Here is a 26,099-nt window from a genome sequence, read left to right as displayed (position 1 = left end):
TCTAATCCTGACCCCATATCTTCCCTTCTATAGTGGAGGATCCTCTACTGGACCCATCTAATTCTGACCCCATATCTTCCCTTCTATAGTGGAGGATCCTCCACTGGACCCATCTAATCCTGACCCCATATCTATCATTCCTTCTATAGTGGAGGGTCCTCTACTGGACCCATCTAATCCTGACCCCGTATCATTCCTTCTATAGTGGAGGATCCTCTACTGGACCCATCTAATCCTAATCCCATATCATCCCTTCTATAGTGGAGGATCCTCTACTGGATCCATGTAATCCTGACCCCATATCATTCTTTCTATAGTGGAGGATCCTCTACTGGACCCATCTAATCCTGACCCCATATCATTCCTTCTCCTATAGTGGAGGATCCTCTACTGCACCCATCTTATCCTGAACCCGTATCATTCTTTCTATAGTGGAGGATCCTCTACTGGACCCATCTAATCCTGACCCCATATCATTCTTTCTATAGTGGAGTATCCTCTACTGGACCCATCTAATCCTGACTCCATATCATTCCTTCTCTTATAGTGGAGGATCCTCTACTGGACCCATCTATTCCTGACCCCATATCATCCCTTCTATAGTGGAGGATCCTCTACTGGACCCATCTAATCCTGACCCCATATCATCCCTTCTATAGTGGAGGATCCTCTACTGGACCCATCTAATCCTGACCCCATATCATCCCTTCTATAGTGGAGGATCCTCTACTGGACCCATCTAATCCTGACCCCATATCATCCCTTCTATAGTGGAGGATCCTCTACTGGACCCATCTAATCCTGATCCCATATCATTCCTTCTTCTATAGTGTAAGATCCTCTCCTGGACCCATCTAATCCTGACCCCATATCATCCCTTTTCCTATAGTGGAGGATCCGCTACTGGACCCATCTAATCCTGACCCCATATCTTTACTTCAATAGTGGAGGATCCTCTACTGGACCCATCTAATCCTGACCCCATATCATTCCTTCTATAGTGGAGGATCCTCTACTGGACCCATCTAATCCTGACCCCATATCATTCCTTCTATAGTGGAGGATCCTCTACTGAACCCATCTAATCCTGACCCCATATCATTCCTTCTGTAGTGGAGGATCCTCTACTGGATCCATCTAATCCTGACCCCATATCATTCCTTCTATAGTGGAGGATCCTCTACTGGACCCATCTATTACTGACCCCATATTATTCCTTCTATAGTGGAGGATCCTCTACTGGACCCATCTAATCCTGACCCCATATCATTCCTTCTATAGTGGAGGATCCTCTACTGGATCCATCTAATCCTGACCCCATATCATTCCTTCTATAGTGGAGGATCCTCTACTGGACCCATCTAATCCTGACCCCATATCATTCCTTCTATAGTGGAGGATCCTCTACTGAACCCATCTAATCCTGACCCCATATCATTCCTTCTATAGTGGAGGATCCTCTACTGAACCCATCTAATCCTGACCCCATATCATTCCTTCTATAGTGGAGGATCCTCTACTGGATCCATCTAATCCTGACCCCATATCATTCCTTCTATAGTGGAGGATCCTCTACTGGACCCATCTAATCCTGACCCCATATCATTCCTTCTATAGTGGAGGATCCTCTACTGAACCCATCTAATCCTGACCCCATATCATCCCTTTTCCTATAGTGGAGGATCCTCTACTAGACCCATCTAATCCTGACCCCATATCTTTACTTCAATAGTGGAGGATCCTCTACTGGACCCATCTAATCCTGACCCCATATCATTCCTTCTATAGTGGAGGATCCTCTACTGGACCCATCTAATCCTGACCCCATATCATCCCTTCTATAGTGGAGGATCCTCTACTGGACCCATCTAATCCTGACCCCATATCATTCATTCTCCTATAGTGGAGGATCCTCTACTGGACCCAACTAATCCTGACCCCATATCAATCCTTCTATAGTGGAGGATCCTCTACTGGACCCATCTAATCTTGACCCCATATCAATCCTTCTATAGTGGAGGATCCTCTACTGGACCCATCTAATCCTGACCCCATATCATTCCTTCTGTAGTGGAGGATCCTCTACTGGACCCATCTAATCCTGACCCCATATCATTCCTTCTATAGTGGAGGATCCTCTACTGGACCCATATATTACTGACCCCATATCATTCCTTCTATAGTGGAGGTTCCTCTACTGGACCCATCTAATCCTGACCCCATATCATCCCTTCTATAGTGGAGGATCCTCTACTGGACCCATCTAATCCTGACCCCATATCATTCCTTCTATAGTGGAGGATCCTCTACTGAACCCATCTAATCCTGACCCCATATCATTCCTTCTATAGTGGAGGATCCTCTACTGGACCCATCTATTCCTGACCCCATATCGTTCCTTCTCCTATACTGTAGCGGGAATATTTTCCTATGTTCGGCCCATTCCTCGGTTGTTTCCACCTCACCTCCACGGCTCTTTTGCTCATTGTTGAAGCAGACATTTATCTCTGTCGTGTGTTGTTGGATATTTTCTCCACATTCAAATGAAGAAAGTGGAAACTTGTGTGGACTGAATGTCATGGACACCGAAACCTGGAGGACGGGCCGAGATCTAAACCAGAGAAACATCATCAACAAGGAAGACAAAGAACAAAATGGGTCAAAGGGGCATTTCTCCCAAAACTCAAGATCCATCCAAACATAACGCCCTGTAGTCATCTCCTACTGATAATTATGATCCTGTTATATCTGGGAACATCCAATATGGGCACCATAGTGGTCATCACCTGGTGAGCCACCTAAACTCATGTTGTTTCCTATGAGACATCTCAGCACAGAGCAGTCTGGTAATAAAGACCCATGGGCAGAAGTCTTCTTACCTCAGTATGACAGCGACGCCTTCACCCCCCACAGTCACATCTGGCAGACCATCGCCTGTCATGTCTATGTCACCAGCCACCGACCTTCCAAAGAACTGAGCTCCACCTCCCAGAAGACTTCCTGAAATGCGCTGGAGAATGATATGGTGATACATTTAAACATTTGTGTATAAAAAAAAAGGCCTCAAAACCACATGAAAAACCACATCAAAATCAGCACCAAAGATGGCAAAATAAATTCCACACTGAGTTTGAGGTGTTTGTTGAGAGGGTTTCCCTTGTGTGAACACACCCTTACCCCTGATACTCCTGAGAACATCCTGCACATGTAGGCGTTCATCCATTTACCTGTATATAAGAAGTCCTGAAGCCACCAGGTTTTCCTGGGAAGATGTACAGAGCTCCTCGACCATTGTCCTCTAAGGGGGCACCAATAGCTAATTCAGGATACTGGTCGGCAGTCAGGTCCGGTAGAACGGTGATGGCTGAGCCAAAATGACCCATAGGTTGGCTGCTCTCACCCTGAAGAGTCTCTGGGCAGGGGAAGGTTTTAGATGTTCTCTGAGGGGTCATCTCCTACAAAAACCAAAAATGGGGATAAAAACTTTATATGTCAAGATTCCAAAGCTCCAGGGGTGACATCTACAATGTAAGAATGGAGGGGTGCCTGTTATGGTCCTCATTAGAGAATTGTAGTGTCCCATGGGTCTCCAGCACATTCTTCTCCAGTCCTGAAGTCCATCAGATCTGATCCACCAAATCTATAACATAAACCCCCCCACACTATATAATAAGTCTCACCCGGCTAGAGATGGGACACAGATAGACCCGTCCGCCTGGAGCTACTGGAGAATAATATGTTGGCGCTCCCACAACCAAGACAAAGGCTGATGGACTTGTACTGAGCACACTCAGGGCCGAGCCGAAGTAAGATCCGATCTGCAAAGAGAACGTACACAAAGAGTCAGAGGATCCTGAACAAAGTCTCCACATAGTTTTTTTTGGGTCCTTTACCTCTCAATCTGTATCTAGAACCGTGGAGATTAGAGAAAGGAGGAGACGGCAGATGACTACCCTCCACAACCCTACAGCTGTCACATGGTACAGTCACATGATGCAGTCACATGGTGCAGTCACTCATCATGGTGGATTTCACTGACATCTCTAACACTCACCTGTTCACTGGTGGCCTGGCCTACTGGACTCCACTGTGAGCTACGGGGGTCCCTCTGGAATATAAAGACCCTTCCAGTATGCTGGTACCGCGGGGCCCCCATGGCGATGATGTCACTCTGTACTTGGAGCAGAGAATAACCTGAAAGACCCAGATCCAGATACGTCAGAGGAAATTGAGAAGTGATGAACTATCTGGGCTTCTTCTGCATAAGTATGAGAGTGGGATCTCACCCATATAGGAGTCCTTCATGTCAGGAGCATGCTGGGTAATATTTATCCAGGTGGCCTTCTCCTGCCCCGACCTGTAACTATACGCCCCACCGGTCCAGCCATAGGCCCCAACAGCTCCAAGGAGGGCCCCATCCTAAAGAAGAAATACAGAATTATATTATATGGGGAGATATCTCCCCATATTCAGACTTTGGCCTCAGTTGTATTTTTCTGGGTCTTCGTTCCTTCCTTTACGCTTTAGTACCGTTAAGCAGAGGGCTGTTACAGGGCAATTATAGGGGCAGTGCAATTTAGATTAGTGTTTATGGGAAGATCTAGGGGAAGATTAGGGTCACTTAGTTGTTACCTTTTTCCTTTCTTTGTCTTTTATTTGTTTTTTTTTTATTCAGTTTTCCTTGTGATTTTGTGCTCTTCATACTATGTGTCCCTACAGTACGTCATGGGAGTATGTGAACATTGGGAGTCACATTTAGGACCCAGGAAAGGTGACCTCTATAGGTGAAGCCTAGTACTGCAGTCCATTAGTGGTACATGCACTCACCGATGTTAGGGCTACGCTGAACCCCTCCTGAGAAAACTCCATCTCAAAGGATTGTCCGCTGAGAGACTGAGTACCTAGAGAGACACGAGAGGTAATTGGGTGGCTGCACAAGAAAAGAAGTGAACACTGTACCCAAAGTGACAAATAATTTGTGAAAGAGAAATAAATGAATCAGACCTCAAGGTGTAAACAATCAAATGGTAATAAGTGTCTAAATAATCAAATTGAAAAATAATGGCTTCAAAATTATAGAAATAAGGTGTAGCTGATTTTACTAAAATGTTCTTATTTTGTAGCAGGGCCCTTGCTACAGATCTGGTTAGAATACCATGAGCACAATATAGATACGGGTTAATAAGTAAGAAAATGCAGTATATATAGAAAAAAAGTAAGAAAAAATTATAATAAAACGCAATGTATATAGAAAAACAGTAATACAAACAATAATAATAAAATGCAATGTATATAGAAAAAACAGTAATAAAAAATATAATAAAATGCAGAATAAATAGAAAAACAGTAATAAAAAAAATTATAAAATGTAATGTATGTAGAAAAACAGCAATAGAAACAATAATAATAAAATGCAGTATATATAGAAAACAGTAATAAAAAAAATAATAAAATGCAATGTATATAGAAAAACAGTAATAAAAAATTATAATAAAACGCAATGTATATAGAGAAACAGTAATAAAAACAATAATAATAAAATGCAGTATATATAGAAAAACTGTAATAGAAACAATAATAATAAAATGCAGTATATATAGAAAAACAGTAATAAAAACAATAATAATAATAAAATGCAGTATATATAGAAAAACAGTAATAAAAACAATAATAATAAAATGCAGTATATATAGAAAAACAGTAATAAAACACAATAATAAAATGCAGTATATATAGAAAAACAGTAATAAAAACAATAATAATAAAATGCAGTATATATATATAGAAAAACAGTAATAAAAACAATAATAAAATGCAGTTTATATATATAGAAAAATAGTAATAAAAAAATTATAATAATAAAATGTAGTAAATATAGAAAAACAGTAATAAAAACAATAATAATAATAAAATGCAGTATATATAGAAAAACTGTAATAAAAACAATAATAATAAAATGCAGTATATATAGAAAAACAGTAATAAAACACAATAATAAAATGCAGTATATATAGAAAAACAGTAATAAAACACAATAATAAAATGCAGTATATATAGAAAAACAGTAATAAAAACAATACTAATAAAATGCAGTATATATATAGAAAAACAGTAATAAAAACAATAATAATAAAATGCAGTATATATAGAAAAACAGTAATAAAAACAATAATAATAAAATGCAGTATATATAGAAAAACAGTAATAAAAACAATACTAATAAAATGCAGTATATATATAGAAAAACAGTAATAAAAACAATAATAATAATAAAATGCAGTATATATAGAAAAACAGTAATAAAAACAATAATAAAATGCAGTATATATAGAAAAACAGTAATAAAAACAATAATAAAATGCAGTATATATATATAGAAAAACAGTAATAAAAACAATAATAAAATGCAGTATATATAGAAAAACAGTAATAAAAATAAATTTAGCAGCAATACAGGCGGCCAAGCTGCACAGCAGAGTTATAGCTGCGATTGCTGGGACCCCTGATGGTGGAGCTAATGCGCTAATTTTCACTTTGTTCAGACCAGTAATTTCAAAGAAAACCATCTATACAGAATATTCTTTAGTCTCTCCCTGATTTTGACAAATATTGGGTTACAATTGAAGTCACCCAACTTTCCAAAAGCCTAGAATTACACAAGTTAAACAGGGGCTTGTGATGCGGACATTGTATGAGGAGGATGTATTTCAGTCCTCTCTGGATCTCTGTGTGCTATGGATGACAGTCTGCGCAGTGCTGGTAGACGCCATTTAACGTATTGTACAGAAAGTTACATTTCTCTCTACAAATCCTGCATGATTGTCAATCTTCATTTCCGGTTTGTATTCAGTTCATGAAACAGGAAGCTTAGGATGAACAATGCTGCCGACTCACAATGTCATATAGGATACAATGTTACAGTGAATCTGGGGCTCTCTTTTAAATGTCTAAATATGTGTCAGTCTTTACTGCGCACCAATAATTAAATTGCCCCAGATGGAGGAGAGGGTATACAATAGCTACAACAACAAGGTGCCCAAGGGGCAGTAATCCCTCATATCCCTCCACCATAAAACATAACTTTTATTTAGATCATATAAAATCATGTGCACATGAGTTGAAAGGACATCCACTGTCCAAACACTAATTGACTAATCCCAACCCTATCACTGTGTATATGCTGGACTAATCCTCTTGGTGAGTCCAGCATTAAACACTTTATTAACCAATCCTTATGGGCTTTAGGATATTAGTGCTAAAGTGGCACTAAATAGTGGCATTTGCCAGTGAGCGAGTGTCTATTCCACCCTGCTCATATGGTGCCTGAGGACAGTGGTGCGACTTAAAATATATGTGCTGCTACATCCTACATGTTTCGCCACTGGAGCGTGGCTTTCTCAAGGATGTCAGTAGCAGACACATCCTGGAGGTGGCTGAAGCATGAGGAGACCTTTTAGTGTGTGAATGGCAAAGCCTGGAGGTGGCTGAAGCATGAGGATACCATATAGTGTCTGAATGGCACATCCTGGAGGTGGCTGAAGCATGAGGATACCATATAGTGTCTGAATGGCACATCCTGGAGGTGGCTGAAGCATGAGGAGACCATATAGTGTCTGAATGGCACATCCTGGAGGTGGCTGAAGCATGAGGAGACCATATAGTGTCTGAATGGCAAAGCCTGGAGGTGGCTGAAGCATGAGGAGACCATATAGTGTCTGAATGGCACAGCCTGGAGGTGGCTGAGGCATGAGGAGACCATATAGTGGCTGAATGAGACAGCCTGGAGGTGGTAGCAGCATCAGGAGTCCAGAAAGTGACCCGGTGACACTAGTGCTGTGGGAGTGGTGCAGTGGGTTGCAATACCAGTACCTGGTGAAAAAGGTGGATGAAAAAAAGTCTGATGCGGAGGAATGTTTGTACCTGGAGAGCAGCGCCTTAAATATGTTTGACACTATCTATATTTGTGAAGTGTTGGTGTGGCACCATGGTCAATCTACTCTCACGCATCAGGCATTGGTGGGTGGAAATCCTGGCTGATCCAGCCCTGATTCATCATCACAAAGGTCAGTCTCCACATTTTTCGTGGACAGACGAGGTCTCCTTGGGGTGACTGTGGCCCACGCCGCACTAAACACCCGCTCTGATGGCACACTACTGGCCGGGCAGGACAGCTTTTCCAGGGCAAACTCTGCACGTTTTGCTGCCCAGAAGTCCAGCGGATCTTCAAGGTGTTTTGGCATGGGCATGTCAAGGTATGCCCCCACCTGCTGGTTCAGGTCCTGCTCCATGTCTACCTGCTGCTGATGAGTTGCTTCACTATGCAGGTGAAGAAAGGTACTCATCAGCGACTGTAGACTCAGGCTGCTGCTGAAGGAGCTGGTACTGCTCCTCCCACCCCTCCCCAGCAGCCATGGCAGTGTAAGGTGAGCGCAGAGGGCCCCCCCGATTCAGACCTGCGAGAGGATGGACCATGTCGCCGATAGGCATCGGCCAACTGACTATGTAGGATGTTTCTGTAGTAGGTCAGTTTGTCCTCCCTCTCAGTGGGTGTAAAAAAGGCCCCTATTTTGTTCCGGTAGCAAGGGTTCAACAAGGTGGAGATCCAGAAGTCATCCCACTGCCGAATGGTGACAATTCGGCGGTCACTATGTAAGCAAGTGAACATGCCTCATGCCATTTGTGCAAGTGACTCGGAGGGACTACCTGCCTCCATCTCCACTGCATACTACCACGGTGTGTCTGGGTCCTCTGTCTCGCCTTCCTCATAACCCTCTAGCTCCTCTGGCTGCTCCTGCTCCTCCTCTCCTGTCCAAAGACTAGAAACACCGGCCATCTCATCCAACCTAAACTGTGCTCCACTCTGCCCCTCATCATCCTCCTCCTCCAGTTCAGCCCCCACAGGGATCATGTAGCCTTGAGATGTAGGCGCAATGTCTCCAGTGCCCTGACTAGCTATCTTTTCCAACATGAGTTGTAGGGAATGAAGCAGTGGAATGTTCATCCTGTAATCCTGTTGACTTACATTTAATGTGGCTTCGTCAAAGGGCCTCAGCAAACGGCAGGTGTCACGTATGAGCTGCCACTGGTTCACATTAAAGTTACACAGGGAAGTCCCCCTATCCGCTTGGATCATCAAGAAATCGGTGATGGCTTTTCTTTGTTCGTACAGTCAGTCCAACATATGGAGGATGGAATTCCAACGTGTGGCAACGTCACAAATCAGACTATGTTGTGGGATACCGTTCTGACGCTGCAGCTCAAGAAGGGTTTGCGAGTGGCTGAAGTGCATGCACAGTTTCCTTCCCATTCTTAGGATGTCTTGCAGATGGGGTGAACACTTCAGGAAATGCTTCACAACCAGATTGAACATGGCTCAGGCTTCCTTGTCGCAGCGCAGACAAGATGTTCTTCCCGTTTTCAGTCCCCATGGTTCCCATTTCCAGTTTTCGTGGAGTAAGCCATGATTCGATTTCTTTAAGAATGACTTTTAGTAGTTCATCCCCTGTGTGACTCTTTTCGCCAAGGCAAACCATATAAAGAACAGCGTGTCACCGCCATGCCCTGCACACATAGTATGCTGAAGGGCCACTGAGACTTGTCCGGGCAGTGGAGGCTGAGGTCACGGTGGAGGGTGAGGAGGCGGAGTCACACACTGTCACAGGACTAACCGGCTGACAGCGTGAAGGAGGAAGCGGTGTGACTTGTCCAAGTTGGGGGTTGTGGTTGTGCAGGAACCACATTCACCCAGTGAGCCATAAAGGACATGTATTGTCCCTGACCGTAGTTACAGCTCCAGACGTCGGCGCTGCCATGCACTTTGGTACACATTGACAGGCTCAAGGACTGTATAACCTTCTCTTTCACAAAATTATGCAGGGCTGGTACTGCCTTCTTCCCGAAGAGATGACGGCTCGGCACAAGCCATCAGTTCTCTGAAAGGTGCAGAGTCCACCACTTGAAATGGGAGGAACTGCAGCACCATGAACTTGGACAGGAGCACATTCAGGCGCATACTGTTGTCTCTTGGACATGGCTTCGCCGATGGATTGTTGGTGGAATGACTGACTAAAAGTAGGAGGAGCATCTGGAGCGGCAGAAGGAGGGTTTGACACAAAGCTCCCTTCGGCTGAGGTGGTGGAGCCTTGGCTGGCTGAAAGAGGGAGAGGATGACCACTGGGTGATGCAGCAGGCTGGACCACTACATCGGAGCCACGGTTCTCCCAGGCCACTTTATTGTGGCGCAGCATATGTTGACACAGGGCCGTGGTGCCAACTGCCACACCGCCGAGTAGCTGATTTTCCCACCCGCAGTCCGCACTGACTGCCTGCTACTTGCGCCGTCTCCAGGAACCCCTGTTCCACTACCCCCAGGAAGGTAGGCTGCCGCGAAGCAGGTGGTCTCCCCCGGGCACGTTTGGCTCCAGACTTTCCACTTCTGCCACCACGCTGACTGCCAACCGTGCTACCGCCTTGCTGGCTCAGCTGCTGCCTCACAGGCAACCTGCAACTCTCTTCTCCTGATGATGATGAAGCCCCTGGCAACACCGCCTCCCACGTCACTCTCCGCATCACTACTTGGACGCCTAGTGGAGCAAGCGGCGCATGTCTCCTCCCCTTCTTGGCTGGGCAGTAGCTGATTTGCTCATCTCTAATCGTTTTGAACAGCAATTTCAGCAAAAACTAAATTTGCAGAACATTGCGCAATCCAATATGGGCGACAAATCTGGTGATCAATTGTGGTACAGAAAGTAATCACAAACCTTTGTGCTAATTTTCAAATTGTTCTGACCAGTAATTTCAGAGAAATCCACATATGCAGAATGTTGCGCAATCTAATATGGCCACCGAATATGGTGGCCAATTGTGGTACACAAAGTGAGTAATCTCCTATTATGCAGATAAATATAACTTTTAGATTAACAGTTCACATATTACACTGCACATCATTATTAATGCTATCGAAATGTTATTGGCGAGCGGTGGCCATATTGATTATGCAAATGAATCATCTTTAACATCCTTGGTACAGGAGGTCACCATGCACATGTCCGCCAAATTATACGTTATTCTAACAAACGGTTTTAGAGAAGAAGAGGTTTGTAGAATATTGCGAAATTCAACATGGCGGCTAAACCATGTGATCAATAGATTTGTAATGAACTAATCATAATTGTGATCACAATGTAACCAAATATAACAAATTTTAAATTAGTAACTTTAGAGATTGAAGATATGTAGAGGTTTCAAAATGGCGCCATACAAACCAATATGGCTGCCTGACCATGTAACCTATGACCTTTATGTTACACCAGATTATACATAGTACTGGGCTCTACCTTTGTGTAAAATTTAATGAGTTTTGAAGTAACATTGAGGCAATTACAAACATATTACAGAAAGCCCCTCAGAAATAATAGGAATAATAGATGATATTTACATAATTCAATATGGCTGCCGAACCATCTGGTTGAATGACGTCAAACAAACCTGTCCAGGTCACAGTGTAACCGTACACGGATATTTATACATCTGTATCTTTAATGGTTTCAGAAAGACATGGCTTTGCATATAGCACTGAATATTGTCAACTAAAACAAAATGGCTGCCAGCTCATGTGACCTATGACCTTTATGTTATAAAAATCTTAAGCACAAAAGAGTACTGTACCATTGTGCAAAGAAACATACATTTTTAATTAAAGGGGTAGTCCAGGAATTTTTTTTAATTTGACTATGCTACAGGGGCTGTAAAGTTAGTGTAGTCCATAATACAGTGTCTGTACCTGTGTGTTACTGTTTTCTCACAATTCTTCTGTGATTTTCACCCCAATATTAATTTTTATCAGAATACAAAATGACTGTTGTCTCAGATTTTTCCTAGGTTGCAATGCGGCCGAGACCTGACATCACTAGTCAGCTGATCACAGGGAGCCTGTCTGCTTCAATGGGTGGAGGGATCGCTTGGTGGGAGAGAGATCAATCAGCAACTAATGCAACAGCTGTAGACACCCTGATTGAAAACCACAGGTCTTTTGAATGGATGCAGCTCATTTATATTTCAGTGGATGGGGTGGCTGATGTGTGGGAGGGAGGAAAATGGAATTGTGAGATTTGTAGTAAAAAAAAAAGAAAAGTCAAATAGTAAATACAAGTTCACAAAATGCTAGCCACAGTGTTATGGTAATCTCACAACATAGCCATTTAGCCCCAAGACAAGCGCAGACCCTTCCTAAGCATGTCCGTTACTGCCTGCCAGGTACATATTAATATCACCTTATGGTGGAGAACTCCTTTAATAGTGTGGATATTACACACATTCAAAAAAATTTGTGCATTAATATAAATGCTATCTAAATCCTATTGGCGAGTGGTGGCCATATTGAATATGCAAATGAATCAGCTTTAACAACCTTGTTACAGGAGGAGACGATGGATATGTCTGCCAAATTATACGTTATTCTAACAAATGGTTTCAGAAAAGATGTTTGTAGAATATTGTGCAATCCATTATGGCGGCCAAACCATGTGACCAAGAGTCTTATAATGAACAAATCTGACTCAGGACATCAGTGTCACCACATGCAGCAAATAATTTACCTGGAGCTTTAGTGGTTCCAAAGAAGAAGATTTTTAAATATTGAGCAAAATTGCCACAAAAACCAAGATGGCGGCCTTACAATGTGACCTATGACCTCTATATTACATACGATTATGCACAGCTCATGGGTCTATCACTATGCAAAGTATAACGTGCAGCAGATATAAGCATTTGAAGTCTGCGGCGGAATAATAAAAATAATAATCTGAGCAAAAACGTTAGGTGTCCTGTTCAACTTCTTTGCTTGGCCACCTAATAATAATAAAATGTAATATACATAGAAAAACAGTAATGAAAACAATAATAATAAAATGCAGTATGCCCGCTTGCTGAAAAATGTCCAAATATTGCATTTGAATCGATATAGCAGCATTGGTTGTATTAGATTCAATGGAGCAGCAGTACGTAGGTGCCTTGGTTATTATATATAGCTCAAATGGCTCAAACTGTTACTGTAAAGGTGTCTAAAGTAGTTAGGAATCAGACAATGACGGAGGAGACACAATGATAACACCAGACAGTGACAGAGAAGACACCATAATAGCACAAGCCAGTGACAGAGAAGACACCATGATAACACCAGACAGTCACAAAGGAGAAACCATGATAGCACCAGACAGTCACAAAGGAGAAACCATGATAACCCCAGAAAGTGAAAGAGAAAACACCATGATAACACCAGACACTGACAGAGGAGGCACCATGATAGCACCAGACAGTGACGGAGAAAACACCATGATAGCACCAGACAGTGACAGAGAAAACACCATGATAGCACCAGACAGTGACAGAGGAGACACCATAATAGCAACAGGAAGTGACGGAGAAGACACCATGATAGCACCAGAAAGTGACAGAGAAGACACCATGATAGCACCAGACAGTGACGGAGAAAACACCATGATAGCACCAGACAGTGACAGAGGAGACACCATAATAGCAACAGGAAGTGAAAGAGAAGACACCATGATAACACCAGACAGTGACAGAGAAGACACCATGATAGCACCAGACAGTGACAGAGGGGACACTATGATAACACCAGACAGTGACGGAGGAGACACCATGATAGCACCAGACAGTGACAGAGAAGACACCATGATAGAACCAGACAGTGACAGAGAAGACACCATAATAGAACCAGACAGTGACAGAGAAGACACCATGATAACACCAGACAGTGACAGAGGAGACACCATGATAGCACCAGACACTGACAGAAAATACATCATGATAGAACCAGACAGTGACAGAGAAGACACCATGATAACACCAGACAGTGACAGAGGAGACACCATGATAGCACCAGACACTGACAGAAAATACATCAGATAGAACCAGACAGTGACAGAGAAGACACCATGATAACACCAGACAGTGATTGAGAAGACACCATGATAACACCAGACAGGGACAGAGGAGACACCATTATAACACCAGACAGTGATAGAGGAGACACCATGATAGCACCAGACACTGACAGAGAAGACATCATGATAGAACCAGACAGTGATAAAGGAGACATCATGATAGCACCAGACAGTGACCGAGAATACATCATGATAGAACCAGACAGTTACAGAGAAGACTTCATGATAGAACCAGACAGTGACAGAGAAAACACCATAATAGAACCAGACAGTGACAGAGGAGACACCATCATAACACCAGACAGTGACAGAGGAGACACAATGATAGCACCAGACAGTGACAGAGGAGACACCATGATAGCATCAGACAGTGACAGAGAAGACACCATGATAGAACCAGACAGAGACAGAGAAGACACCATGATAACACCAGGCCGTGACAGAGGAGACACAATGATAACACCAGGCAGTGACAGAGAAGACACCATGATAGAACCAGACAGTGACAGAGAAGACACCATGATAGCGCCAGGCAGTGACAGAGGAGACACCATGATAACACCAGGCAGTGACAGAGGAGACACCATGATAGTATCAGGCAGTGACAGAGGAGACACAATAATAACACCAGGCAGTGACAGAGGAGACACCATGATAGCATAAGGCAGTGACAGAGAAGACACCATGATGGAACCAGACAGTGACAGAGAAGACACCATGATAGCGCCAGGCAGTGACAGAGGAGACACCATGATAGCACCAGGCAGTGACAGAGGAGACACCATGATAGCACCAGACAGTGACAGAGAAGACACAATGATAGAACCAGACAGCGACAGAGAAGACACCATGATAGCACCAGACAGTGACAGATGAGACACCATGATAGCATCAGGTAGTGACAGAGAAGACACCATGATAGAACCAGACAGTGACAGAGAAGACACCGTGATAACACCAGACAGTGACAGAGGAGACACCATGATAACACCAGACAGTGACAGAGGGGACACCATGATAACACCAGACAGGGACAGAGGAGGCACCATGATAGCACCAGACAGTGAGAGAGGAGACACCATGATTGCACCAGACAGTGACAGTGGAGGCACCATGATAACACCAGACAGTGACAGAGAAGACACCGTGATAGAACCAGGCAGTGACAGAGAAGACACCATGATAACACCAGACAGTGACAGAGGAAAGACCATGAGAGCACCAGACAGTGAGAGAGGAGACACCATTATAGCACCAAAGAGTGACAGAGAAGACACCATGATAGCATCAGACAGTGACAGAGAAGACACCATCATAGCACCAGACAGTGACAGAGGAGGCACCATGATAGCACCAGACAGTGATAGAAGAGGCACCATTATAGCATCAGACAGTGACAGAGGAGAAACCATGAGAGCACCAGACAGTAAGAGAGGAGACACCATTATAGCACCAAAGAGTGACAGAGAAGACACCATGATAGCATCAGACAGTGACATTGAAGACACCATGATAGCACCAGACAGTGATAGAGGAGGCACCATGATAGCTCCAGACAGTGATAGAAGAGGCACCATTATAGCATCAGACAGTGACAGAGGAGACACCATGATAACACCAGAAAGTGATAGAGGAGACACCATGACAGCACCAGACAGTGACCGAGGAGAGACCATGAGAGCACCAGACAGTGACAGAGGAGACACCATGATAGCACCAGACAGTGAGAAAGGAGACACCATGATAGCGCCAGACTGTGACAGAGAAGACACCATGATAACACCAGGCAATGACAGAGGAGACAACATGATAACACGAGACAGTGACAGAGAAGACACCATGATAGAATCAGACAGTGACAGTGGAGACACCATGATAACACCAGACAGTGACAGAGGAGGCACCATGAGAACACCAAGCAGTGACAGAGGAGGCACCATGATAACGCCAGGCAATGACAGAGGAGACACCATGATAGCATCAGGTAGTGACAGAGAAGACACCATGATAACACCAGACAGTGACAGAGGAGGCACCATGATAGAACCAGGCAGTGACAGAGGAGGAACCATGATAGCATCAGGCAGTGACAGTGAAGACATCATGATAACACCAGACAGTGACAGAGGAGGCACCATGATAACGCCAGACAGTGACAGAGAAGACACCATGATAGAATCAGGCAATGACAGAGGAGGAACCATGATAGCATCAGGCAGTGACAGAGAAGACACCATGATAACACCAGACAGTGACAGAGGAGGCACCATGATAGAACCAGGCAGTGACAGAGGAGGAACCATGATAGATCCAGACAGTGACAGAGGAGACACCATGATAACACCAGACAGCGACAGAGGAGACAGAGGAGGCACCATGGTAACACCAGACAGTGATAGAGGAGAGACCATGAGAGCACCGGACAGTGACAGAGGAGACAACATGATAACACCAGACAGCGACAGAGGAGACAGAGGAGGCACCATGATAACACCAGACAGTGATAGAGGAGGTACCATAATAACACCAGACAGTGATAGAGGAGGTACCATAATAACACCAGACAGTGATAGAGGAGGTACCATAATAACACCAGACAGTGATAGAGGAGGTACCATAATAACACCAGACAGTGACAGAGGAGACAACATGATAACACTAGACAGTGACAGAGAAGACACCATGATAGCACCAGACAGCGACAGAGGAGACAGAGGAGGCACCATGATAACACCAGACAGTGATAGAGGAGACACCAGACAGTGATAGAGGAGACACCATGATAATACCAGACAGTAACAGAGCAGACACCACGATACTAGAAAGAAATACATCTGTAACTTTTGAATGAAGCCTCAGGTTTTACCTTCAATAGCAAAAATCTTCTGTTGCAGGTTCTTCTGAATCTTTTCCAGAGCAGAAAAGTCATTAACCTGAAAGATGTTGTCAGGGGATGAGGCGATAATATCTAATTCTTGTTTAGCATTATCCCTGGTGAATGCACTTCCCACCTAGAAGGAATCACAGACACATCGGTGGAAGATATAACACAACAGATATTTCTAAATGTTTCCATCTATACTGTATTTTTCATGTCATTATGAATAACAGAAGGTCCATGATGGTTACAGCTCCTCCCCCTCACGGAGTACAGTGTGAGCATGAGCCATATGGGAGTTTTGACTGATGGCGTCTTTGTCCGCTGTATAATACTCTATAATAACTCACCTGCTCTGCCCATTACATGGTGTTGTCCTTTGTACTGTTTGAGCCTCCGAGTGTCTTTCTAAATATTTGGGTAGTTGATGCTCCAAAATCATGTTTATACATTACTAAGAAAAAACACAATATTCCAAATATTGCCCTTAACTTACCCCAATGGAAATACGCTGGATCCCAAGTGAATCGGCCTTTGATGTTGCTGTTCGAAAATCAACAGCTGCATCATTTGACAATCCATCTGTGATCACAATGAGAAGCTTCCTGGAGTCCTTACGAGACAAAGGGATGAAAAGATCCTCCCTGCAAAAATAGGAAAGATGGAGCATTGTTATCAGCAGATCTGATACCAGGAGAACCTAACCCAAGAAGATCCTCCCTACAGAGATAGGAAAGATGTAATATTATTAACAGCAGAAGACCTGAGACCTGGAGAACCTAACCCAAGAAGATCCTCCCTACAGAGATAGGAAAGATGTAATATTATTAACAGCAGAAGACCTGAGACCTGGAGAACCTAACCCAAGAAGATCCTCCCTACAGAGATAGGAAAGATGGAGCATTGTAATCAGAAGAAGACCTGAGACCTGGAGAACCTAACCCAAGAAGATCCTCCCTACAGAGATAGGAAAGATGGAGCATTGTAATCAGAAGAAGACCTGAGACCTGGAGAACCTAACCGAAGAAGATCCTCCCTACAGAGATAGGAAAGATGGAGCATTGTTATCAGAAGAAGACCTGAGAACTGGAGAACCTAACCCAAGAAGATCCTCCCTACAGAGATAGGAAAGATGGAGCATTGTAATCAGAAGAAGACCTGAGACCTGGAGAACCTAACCCAAGAAGATCCTCCCTACAGAGATAGGAAAGATGGAGCATTGTAATCAGAAGAAGATCTGAGACCTGGAGAACCTAACCGAAGAAGATCCTCCCTACAGACATAGGAAAGATGGAGGATTGTAATCAGAAGAAGATCTGAGACCTGGAGAACCTAACCCAAGAAGATCCTCCCTACAGAGATAGGAAAGATGGAGCATTGTTATCAGCAGAAGACCTGAGACCTGGAGAACCTAAGCCAAGAAGATCCTCCCTACAGAGATAGGAAAGATGGAGCATTGTAATCAGAAGAAGATCTGAGACCTGGAGAACCTAACCCAAGAAGATCCTCCCTACAGAGATAGGAAAGATGGAGCATTGTAATCAGAAGAAGACCTGAGACCTGGAGAACCTAACCCAAGAAGATCCTCCCTACAGAGATAGGAAAGATGGAGCATTGTAATCAGAAGAAGATCTGAGACCTGGAGAACCTAACCCAAGAAGATCCTCCCTACAGAGATAGGAAAGATGGAGCATTGTAATCAGAAGAAGACCTGAGACCTGGAGAACCTAACCCAAGAAGATCCTCCCTACAGAGATAGGAAAGATGGAGCATTGTAATCAGAAGAAGACCTGAGACCTGGAGAACCTAACCCAAGAAGATCCTCCCTACAGAGATAGGAAAGATGGAGCATTGTTATCAGCAGAAGAACTGAGACCTGGAGAACCTAAGCCAAGAAGATCCTCCATACAGAGATAGGAAAGATGGAGCATTGTTATCAGCTGAAGACCTGAGACCTGGAGAACCTAACCGAAGAAGATCCTCCCTACAGACATAGGAAAGATGGAGGATTGTAATCAGAAGAAGATCTGAGACCTGGAGAACCTAACCCAAGAAGATCCTCCCTACAGAGATAGGAAAGATGGAGCATTGTAATCAGAAGAAGACCTGAGACCTGGAGAACCTAACCCAAGAAGATCCTCCCTACAGAGATAGGAAAGATGGAGCATTGTAATCAGAAGAAGATCTGAGACCTGGAGAACCTAACCCAAGAAGATCCTCCCTACAGAGATAGGAAAGATGGAGCATTGTAATCAGAAGAAGACCTGAGACCTGGAGAACCTAACCGAAGAAGATCCTCCCTACAGAGATAGGAAAGATGGAGCATGGTTATCAGAAGAAGACCTGAGACCTGGAGAACCTAACCCAAGAAGATCCTCCCTACAGAGATAGGAAAGATGGAGCATTGTAATCAGAAGAAGACCTGAGACCTGGAGAACCTAACCCAAGAAGATCCTCCCTACAGAGATAGGAAAGATGGAGCATTGTTATCAGCAGAAGAACTGAGACCTGGAGAACCTAACCCAAGAAGATCCTCCATACAGAGATAGGAAAGATGGAGCATTGTTATCAGCTGAAGATCTGAGACCTGGAGAACCTAACCCAACAAGATCCTCCCTATAGAGAGAGGAAAGATGGAGCATTGTAATCAGAAGAAGACCTGAGACCTGGAGAACCTAACCCAAGAAGATCCTACAGGTTATTCTCTTATGTCACACATAATGCAGGGTGACATTTTCTTCAGGACAGAGGACACATGGACTGTGCCAACCTGGAAAATCCACACAGGAGGATGACATGGAAGCTTATATGGAATCAGTGCGGTACTCACACAATGAGACAACACGAGTGACAGTCATCAGTGCGGTACTTACACAATGAGACAACACGAGTGACAGTCATCAGTGCGGTACTCACACAATGAGACAACACGAGTGACAGTCATCAGTGCGGTACTTACACAATGAGACAACACGAGTGACAGTCATCAGTGCGGTACTCACACAATGAGACAACACGAGTGACAGTCATCAGTGCGGTACTTACACAATGAGACAACATGAGTGACAGTCATCAGTGCGGTACTTACACAATGAGACAACACAAGTGACAGTCATCAGTGCGGTACTTACACAATGAGACAACATGAGTGACAGTCATCAGTGCGGTACTTACACAATGAGACAACACAAGTGACAGTCATCAGTGCGGTACTTACACAATGAGACAACACAAGTGACAGTCATCAGTGCGGTACTTACACAATGAGACAACATGAGTGACAGTCATCAGTGCGGTACTTACACAATGAGACAACACAAGTGACAGTCATCAGTGCGGTACTTACACAATGAGACAACATGAGTGACAGTCATCAGTGCGGTACTTACACAATGAGACAACACGAGTGACAGTCATCAGGGCGGTACTTACACAATGAGACAACACGAGTGACAGTCATCAGTGCGGTACTTACACAATGAGACAACACAAGTGACAGTCATCAGTGCGGTACTTACACAATGAGACAACACGAGTGACAGTCATCAGTGCGGTACTTACACAATGAGACAACATGAGTGACAGTCATCAGTGCGGTACTTACACAATGAGACAACACAAGTGACAGTCATCAGTGCGGTACTTACACAATGAGACAACACGAGTGACAGTCATCAGTGCGGTACTTACACAATGAGACAACATGAGTGACAGTCATCAGTGCGGTACTTACACAATGAGACAACACGAGTGACAGTCATCAGGGCGGTACTTACACAATGAGACAACACGAGTGACAGTCATCAGTGCGGTACTTACACAATGAGACAACACGAGTGACAGTCATCAGTGCGGTACTTACACAATGAGACAACACGAGTGACAGTCATCAGGGCGGTACTTACACAATGAGACAACATGAGTGACAGTCATCAGTGCGGTACTTACACAATGAGACAACACGAGTGACAGTCATCAGTGCGGTACTTACACAATGAGACAACATGAGAGAGAGTCATCAGTGCGGTACTTACACAATGAGACAACATGAGTGACAGTCATCAGTGCGGTACTTACACAATGAGACAACATGAGTGACAGTCATCAGTGCGGTACTTACACAATGAGACAACATGAGTGACAATCATCAGGGCGGTACTTACACAATGAGACAACATGAGTGACAGTCATCAGTGTGGTACTTACACAATGAGACAACATGAGTGACAGTCATCAGTGCGGTACTTACACAATGAGACAACACGAGTGACAGTCATCAGGGCGGTACTTACACAATGAGACAACATGAGTGACAGTCATCAGTGCGGTACTCACACAATGAGACAACATGAGTGACAGTCATCAGTGCGGTACTTACACAATGAGACAACATGAGTGACAGTCATCAGTGCGGTACTCACACAATGAGACAACACGAGTGACAGTCATCAGTGCGGTACTTACACAATGAGACAACATGAGTGACAGTCATCAGTGCGGTACTTACACAATGAGACAACATGAGTGACAGTCAACAGTGCGGTACTCACACAATGAGACAACATGAGTGACAGTCATCAGTGTGGCACTTACACAATGAGACAACATGATTGATAGTCATCAGTGCGGTACTTACACAATGAGACAACACGAGTGACAGTCATCAGTGCGGTACTTACACAATGAGACAACATGATTGATAGTCATCAGTGCGGTACTCACACAATGAGACAACACAAGTGAAATTCATCAGTGCAGAACTCACACAAAGAGACAACACGAGTGACAGTCAACAGTGCACTACTCACACAAGGAGACAACATGAATGACAGTCATCAGTGCGGTACTTACACAATGAGACAACATGAATGACAGTCATCAGTGCGGTACTTACACAATGAGACAACACGAGTGACCGTCATCAGTGCGGTACTTACACAATGAGACAACATGAGTGACAGTCATCAGTGTGGTACTTACACAATGAGACAACATGAGTGACAGTCATCAGTGCGGTACTTACACAATGAGACAACACGAGTGACAGTCATCAGTGCGGTACTTACACAATGAGACAACACGAGTGACAGTCATCAGTGCTGTACTTACACAATGAGACAACACGAGTGACCGGCATCAGTGCGGTACTTACACAATGAGACAACACGAGTGACAGTCATCAGTGCGGTACTTACACAATGAGACAACATGAGTGACAATCATCAGTGCGGTACTTACACAATGAGACAACACGAGTGACAGTCATCAGTGCGGTACTTACACAATGAGACAACATGAGTGACAATCATCAGGGCGGTACTCACACATTGAGACAACACGAGTGACAGTCATCAGTGCGGTACTTACACAATGAGACAACATGAGTGACAGTCATCAGGGCGGTACTCACACAATGAGACAACATGAGTGACAGTCATCAGTGCGGTACTTACACAATGAGACAACATGAGTGACAGTCATCAGTGCGGTACTCACACAATGAAACAACATGAGTGACAGTCAACAGTGCGGTACTTACACAATGAGACAACACGAGTGACAGTCATCAGTGCGGTACTCACACAATGAGACAACATGAGTGACAGTCATCAGTGCGGCACTTACACAATGAGACAACATGATTGATAGTCATCAGTGCGGTACTTACACAATGAGACAACATGATTGATAGTCATCAGTGCGGTACTCACACAATGAGACAACATGAGTGACAGTCATCAGTGCGGCACTTACACAATGAGACAACATGATTGATAGTCATCAGTGCGGTACTCACACAATGAGACAACACAAGTGAAATTCATCAGTGCGGTACTTACACAATGAGACAACATGAGTGACAGTCATCAGTGCGGTACTTACACAATGAGACAACACGAGTGACCGTCATCAGTGCGGTACTTACACAATGAGACAACATGAGTGACAGTCATCAGTGTGGTACTTACACAATGAGACAACATGAGTGACAGTCATCAGTGCGGTACTTACACAATGAGACAACACGAGTGACAGTCATCATTGCTGTACTTACACAATGAGACAACACGAGTGACCGGCATCAGTGCGGTACTTACACAATGAGACAACACGAGTGACAGTCATCAGTGCGGTACTTACACAATGAGACAACACGAGTGACAGTCATCAGGGCGGTACTTACACAATGAGACAACATGAGTGACAGTCATCAGTGCGGTACTTACACAATGAGACAACACGAGTGACAGTCATCAGTGCGGTACTTACACAATGAGACAACATGAGTGACAGTCATCAGTGCGGTACTTACACAATGAGACAACACGAGTGACAGTCATCAGTGCGGTACTTACACAATGAGACAACATGAGTGACAGTCATCAGTGCGGTACTTACACAATGAGACAACACGAGTGACAGTCATCAGTGCGGTACTTACACAATGAGACAACACGAGTGACAGTCATCAGTGCGGTACTTACACAATGAGACAACACGAGTGACAGTCATCATTGCTGTACTTACACAATGAGACAACACGAGTGACCGGCATCAGTGCGGTACTTACACAATGAGACAACACGAGTGACAGTCATCAGTGCGGTACTTACACAATGAGACAACACGAGTGACCGTCATCAGTGCGGTACTTACACAATGAGACAACATGAGTGACAGTCATCAGTGTGGTACTTACACAATGAGACAACATGAGTGACAGTCATCAGTGCGGTACTTACACAATGAGACAACACGAGTGACAGTCATCATTGCTGTACTTACACAATGAGACAACACGAGTGACCGGCATCAGTGCGGTACTTACACAATGAGACAACACGAGTGACAGTCATCAGTGCGGTACTTACACAATGAGACAACACGAGTGACAGTCATCAGGGCGGTACTCACACAATGAGACAACATGAGTGACAGTCATCAGTGCGGTACTTACACAATGAGACAACATGAGTGACAGTCATCAGTGCGGTACTCACACAATGAGACAACATGAGTGACAGTCATCAGTGCGGTACTCACACAATGAGACAACATGAGTGACAGTCAACAGTGCACTACTCACACAATGAGACAACACGAGTGACAGTCATCAGTGCGGTACTTACACAATGAGACAACATGAGTGACAGTCATCAGTGCGGTACTTACACAATGAGACAACATGAGTGACAGTCAACAGTGCGGTACTCACACAATGAGACAACATGAGTGACAGTCATCAGTGCGGCACTTACACAATGAGACAACATGAGTGACAGTCATCAGTGCGGTACTCACACAATGAGACAACACAAGTGAAATTCATCAGTGCAGAACTCACACAAAGAGACAACACGAGTGACAGTCAACAGTGCACTACTCACACAAGGAGACAACATGAATGACAGTCATCAGTGCGGTACTTACACAATGAGACAACATGAGTGACAGTCATCAGTGCGGTACTTACACAATGAGACAACACGAGTGACCGTCATCAGTGCGGTACTTACACAATGAGACAACATGAGTGACAGTCATCAATGTGGTACTTACACAATGAGACAACATGAGTGACAGTCATCAGTGCGGTACTCACACAATGAGACAACATGAGTGACAGTCATCAGTGCGGTACTCACACAATGAGACAACATGAGTGACAGTCAACAGTGCACTACTCACACAATGAGACAACACGAGTGACAGTCATCAGTGCGGTACTTACACAATGAGACAACATGAGTGACAGTCATCAGTGCGGTACTTACACAATGAGACAACATGAGTGACAGTCAACAGTGCGGTACTCACACAATGAGACAACATGAGTGACAGTCATCAGTGCGGCACTTACACAATGAGACAACATGAGTGACAGTCATCAGTGCGGTACTCACACAATGAGACAACACAAGTGAAATTCATCAGTGCAGAACTCACACAAAGAGACAACACGAGTGACAGTCAACAGTGCACTACTCACACAAGGAGACAACATGAATGACAGTCATCAGTGCGGTACTTACACAATGAGACAACATGAGTGACAGTCATCAGTGCGGTACTTACACAATGAGACAACACGAGTGACCGTCATCAGTGCGGTACTTACACAATGAGACAACATGAGTGACAGTCATCAATGTGGTACTTACACAATGAGACAACATGAGTGACAGTCATCAGTGCGGTACTTACACAATGAGACAACACGAGTGACAGTCATCATTGCTGTACTTACACAATGAGACAACACGAGTGACCGGCATCAGTGCGGTACTTACACAATGAGACAACACGAGTGACCGGCATCAGTGCGGTACTTACACAATGAAACAACATGAGTGACAGTCATCAGTGCGGTACTTACACAATGAGACAACACGAGTGAGAGTCATCAGTGCGGTACTTACACAATGAAACAACATGAGTGACAGTCATCAGTGCGGTACTTACACAATGAGACAACACGAGTGACAGTCATCAGTGCGGTACTTACACAATGAAACAACATGAATGACAGTCATCAGTGCGGTACTTACACAATGAGACAACATGAGTGACAGTCATCAGTGCAGTACTCACACAATGAGACGACACGAGTGACCGGCATCAGTGCGGTACTTACACAATGAGACAACACGAGTGACAGTCATCAGTGCGGTACTTACACAATTAGACAACACGAGTGACAGTCATCAGTGCAGTACTCACACAATGAGACGACACGAGTGACCGGCATCAGTGCGGTACTTACACAATGAAACAACATGAGTGACAGTCATCAGTGCGGTACTTACACAATGAGACAACACGAGTGAGAGTCATCAGTGCGGTACTTACACAATGAAACAACATGAGTGACAGTCATCAGTGCGGTACTTACACAATGAGACAACACGAGTGACAGTCATCAGTGCGGTACTTACACAATGAAACAACATGAATGACAGTCATCAGTGCGGTACTTACACAATGAGACAACATGAGTGACAGTCATCAGTGCAGTACTCACACAATGAGACGACACGAGTGACCGGCATCAGTGCGGTACTTACACAATGAGACAACACGAGTGACAGTCATCAGTGCGGTACTTACACAATTAGACAACACGAGTGACAGTCATCAGTGCGGTACTTACACAATGAGACAACACGAGTGACAGTCATCAGTGTGGTACTTACACAATGAGACAACATGAGTGACAGTCATCAGTGTGGTACTTACACAATGAGACAACATGA

General features: G+C 44.1%; 1 protein-coding gene across 2 annotated transcripts in view; it reads right to left on the bottom strand.

The window, feature by feature from the left end:
• The window catches only part of LOC130336630 (integrin alpha-M-like), a 133,003-nt gene that overhangs the window by 73,536 nt on the left and 33,368 nt on the right, over positions 1–26,099 (bottom strand). For both annotated transcript variants that reach the window (XM_056553925.1, XM_056553926.1), the window contains exons 8-16: positions 17,342–17,489; positions 16,834–16,978; positions 4,828–4,901; positions 4,287–4,419; positions 4,055–4,194; positions 3,681–3,818; positions 3,228–3,455; positions 2,880–3,010; positions 2,466–2,611 (exon numbers count right to left, since the gene is read on the bottom strand). In XM_056553925.1, coding sequence (XP_056409900.1) covers positions 2,466–2,611; positions 2,880–3,010; positions 3,228–3,455; positions 3,681–3,818; positions 4,055–4,194; positions 4,287–4,419; positions 4,828–4,901; positions 16,834–16,978; positions 17,342–17,489 — 1,283 coding nt within the window. The remainder of the gene's footprint in view (positions 1–2,465; positions 2,612–2,879; positions 3,011–3,227; positions 3,456–3,680; positions 3,819–4,054; positions 4,195–4,286; positions 4,420–4,827; positions 4,902–16,833; positions 16,979–17,341; positions 17,490–26,099) is intronic.

This window comes from Hyla sarda, unplaced genomic scaffold (genome assembly GCF_029499605.1).
Source record: "Hyla sarda isolate aHylSar1 unplaced genomic scaffold, aHylSar1.hap1 scaffold_486, whole genome shotgun sequence".
Taxonomy (NCBI): Eukaryota; Metazoa; Chordata; class Amphibia; order Anura; family Hylidae; genus Hyla; species Hyla sarda.
Note: the sequence above shows the minus strand (reverse complement) of the source record. Positions and strands in the feature narration are given on the sequence as shown.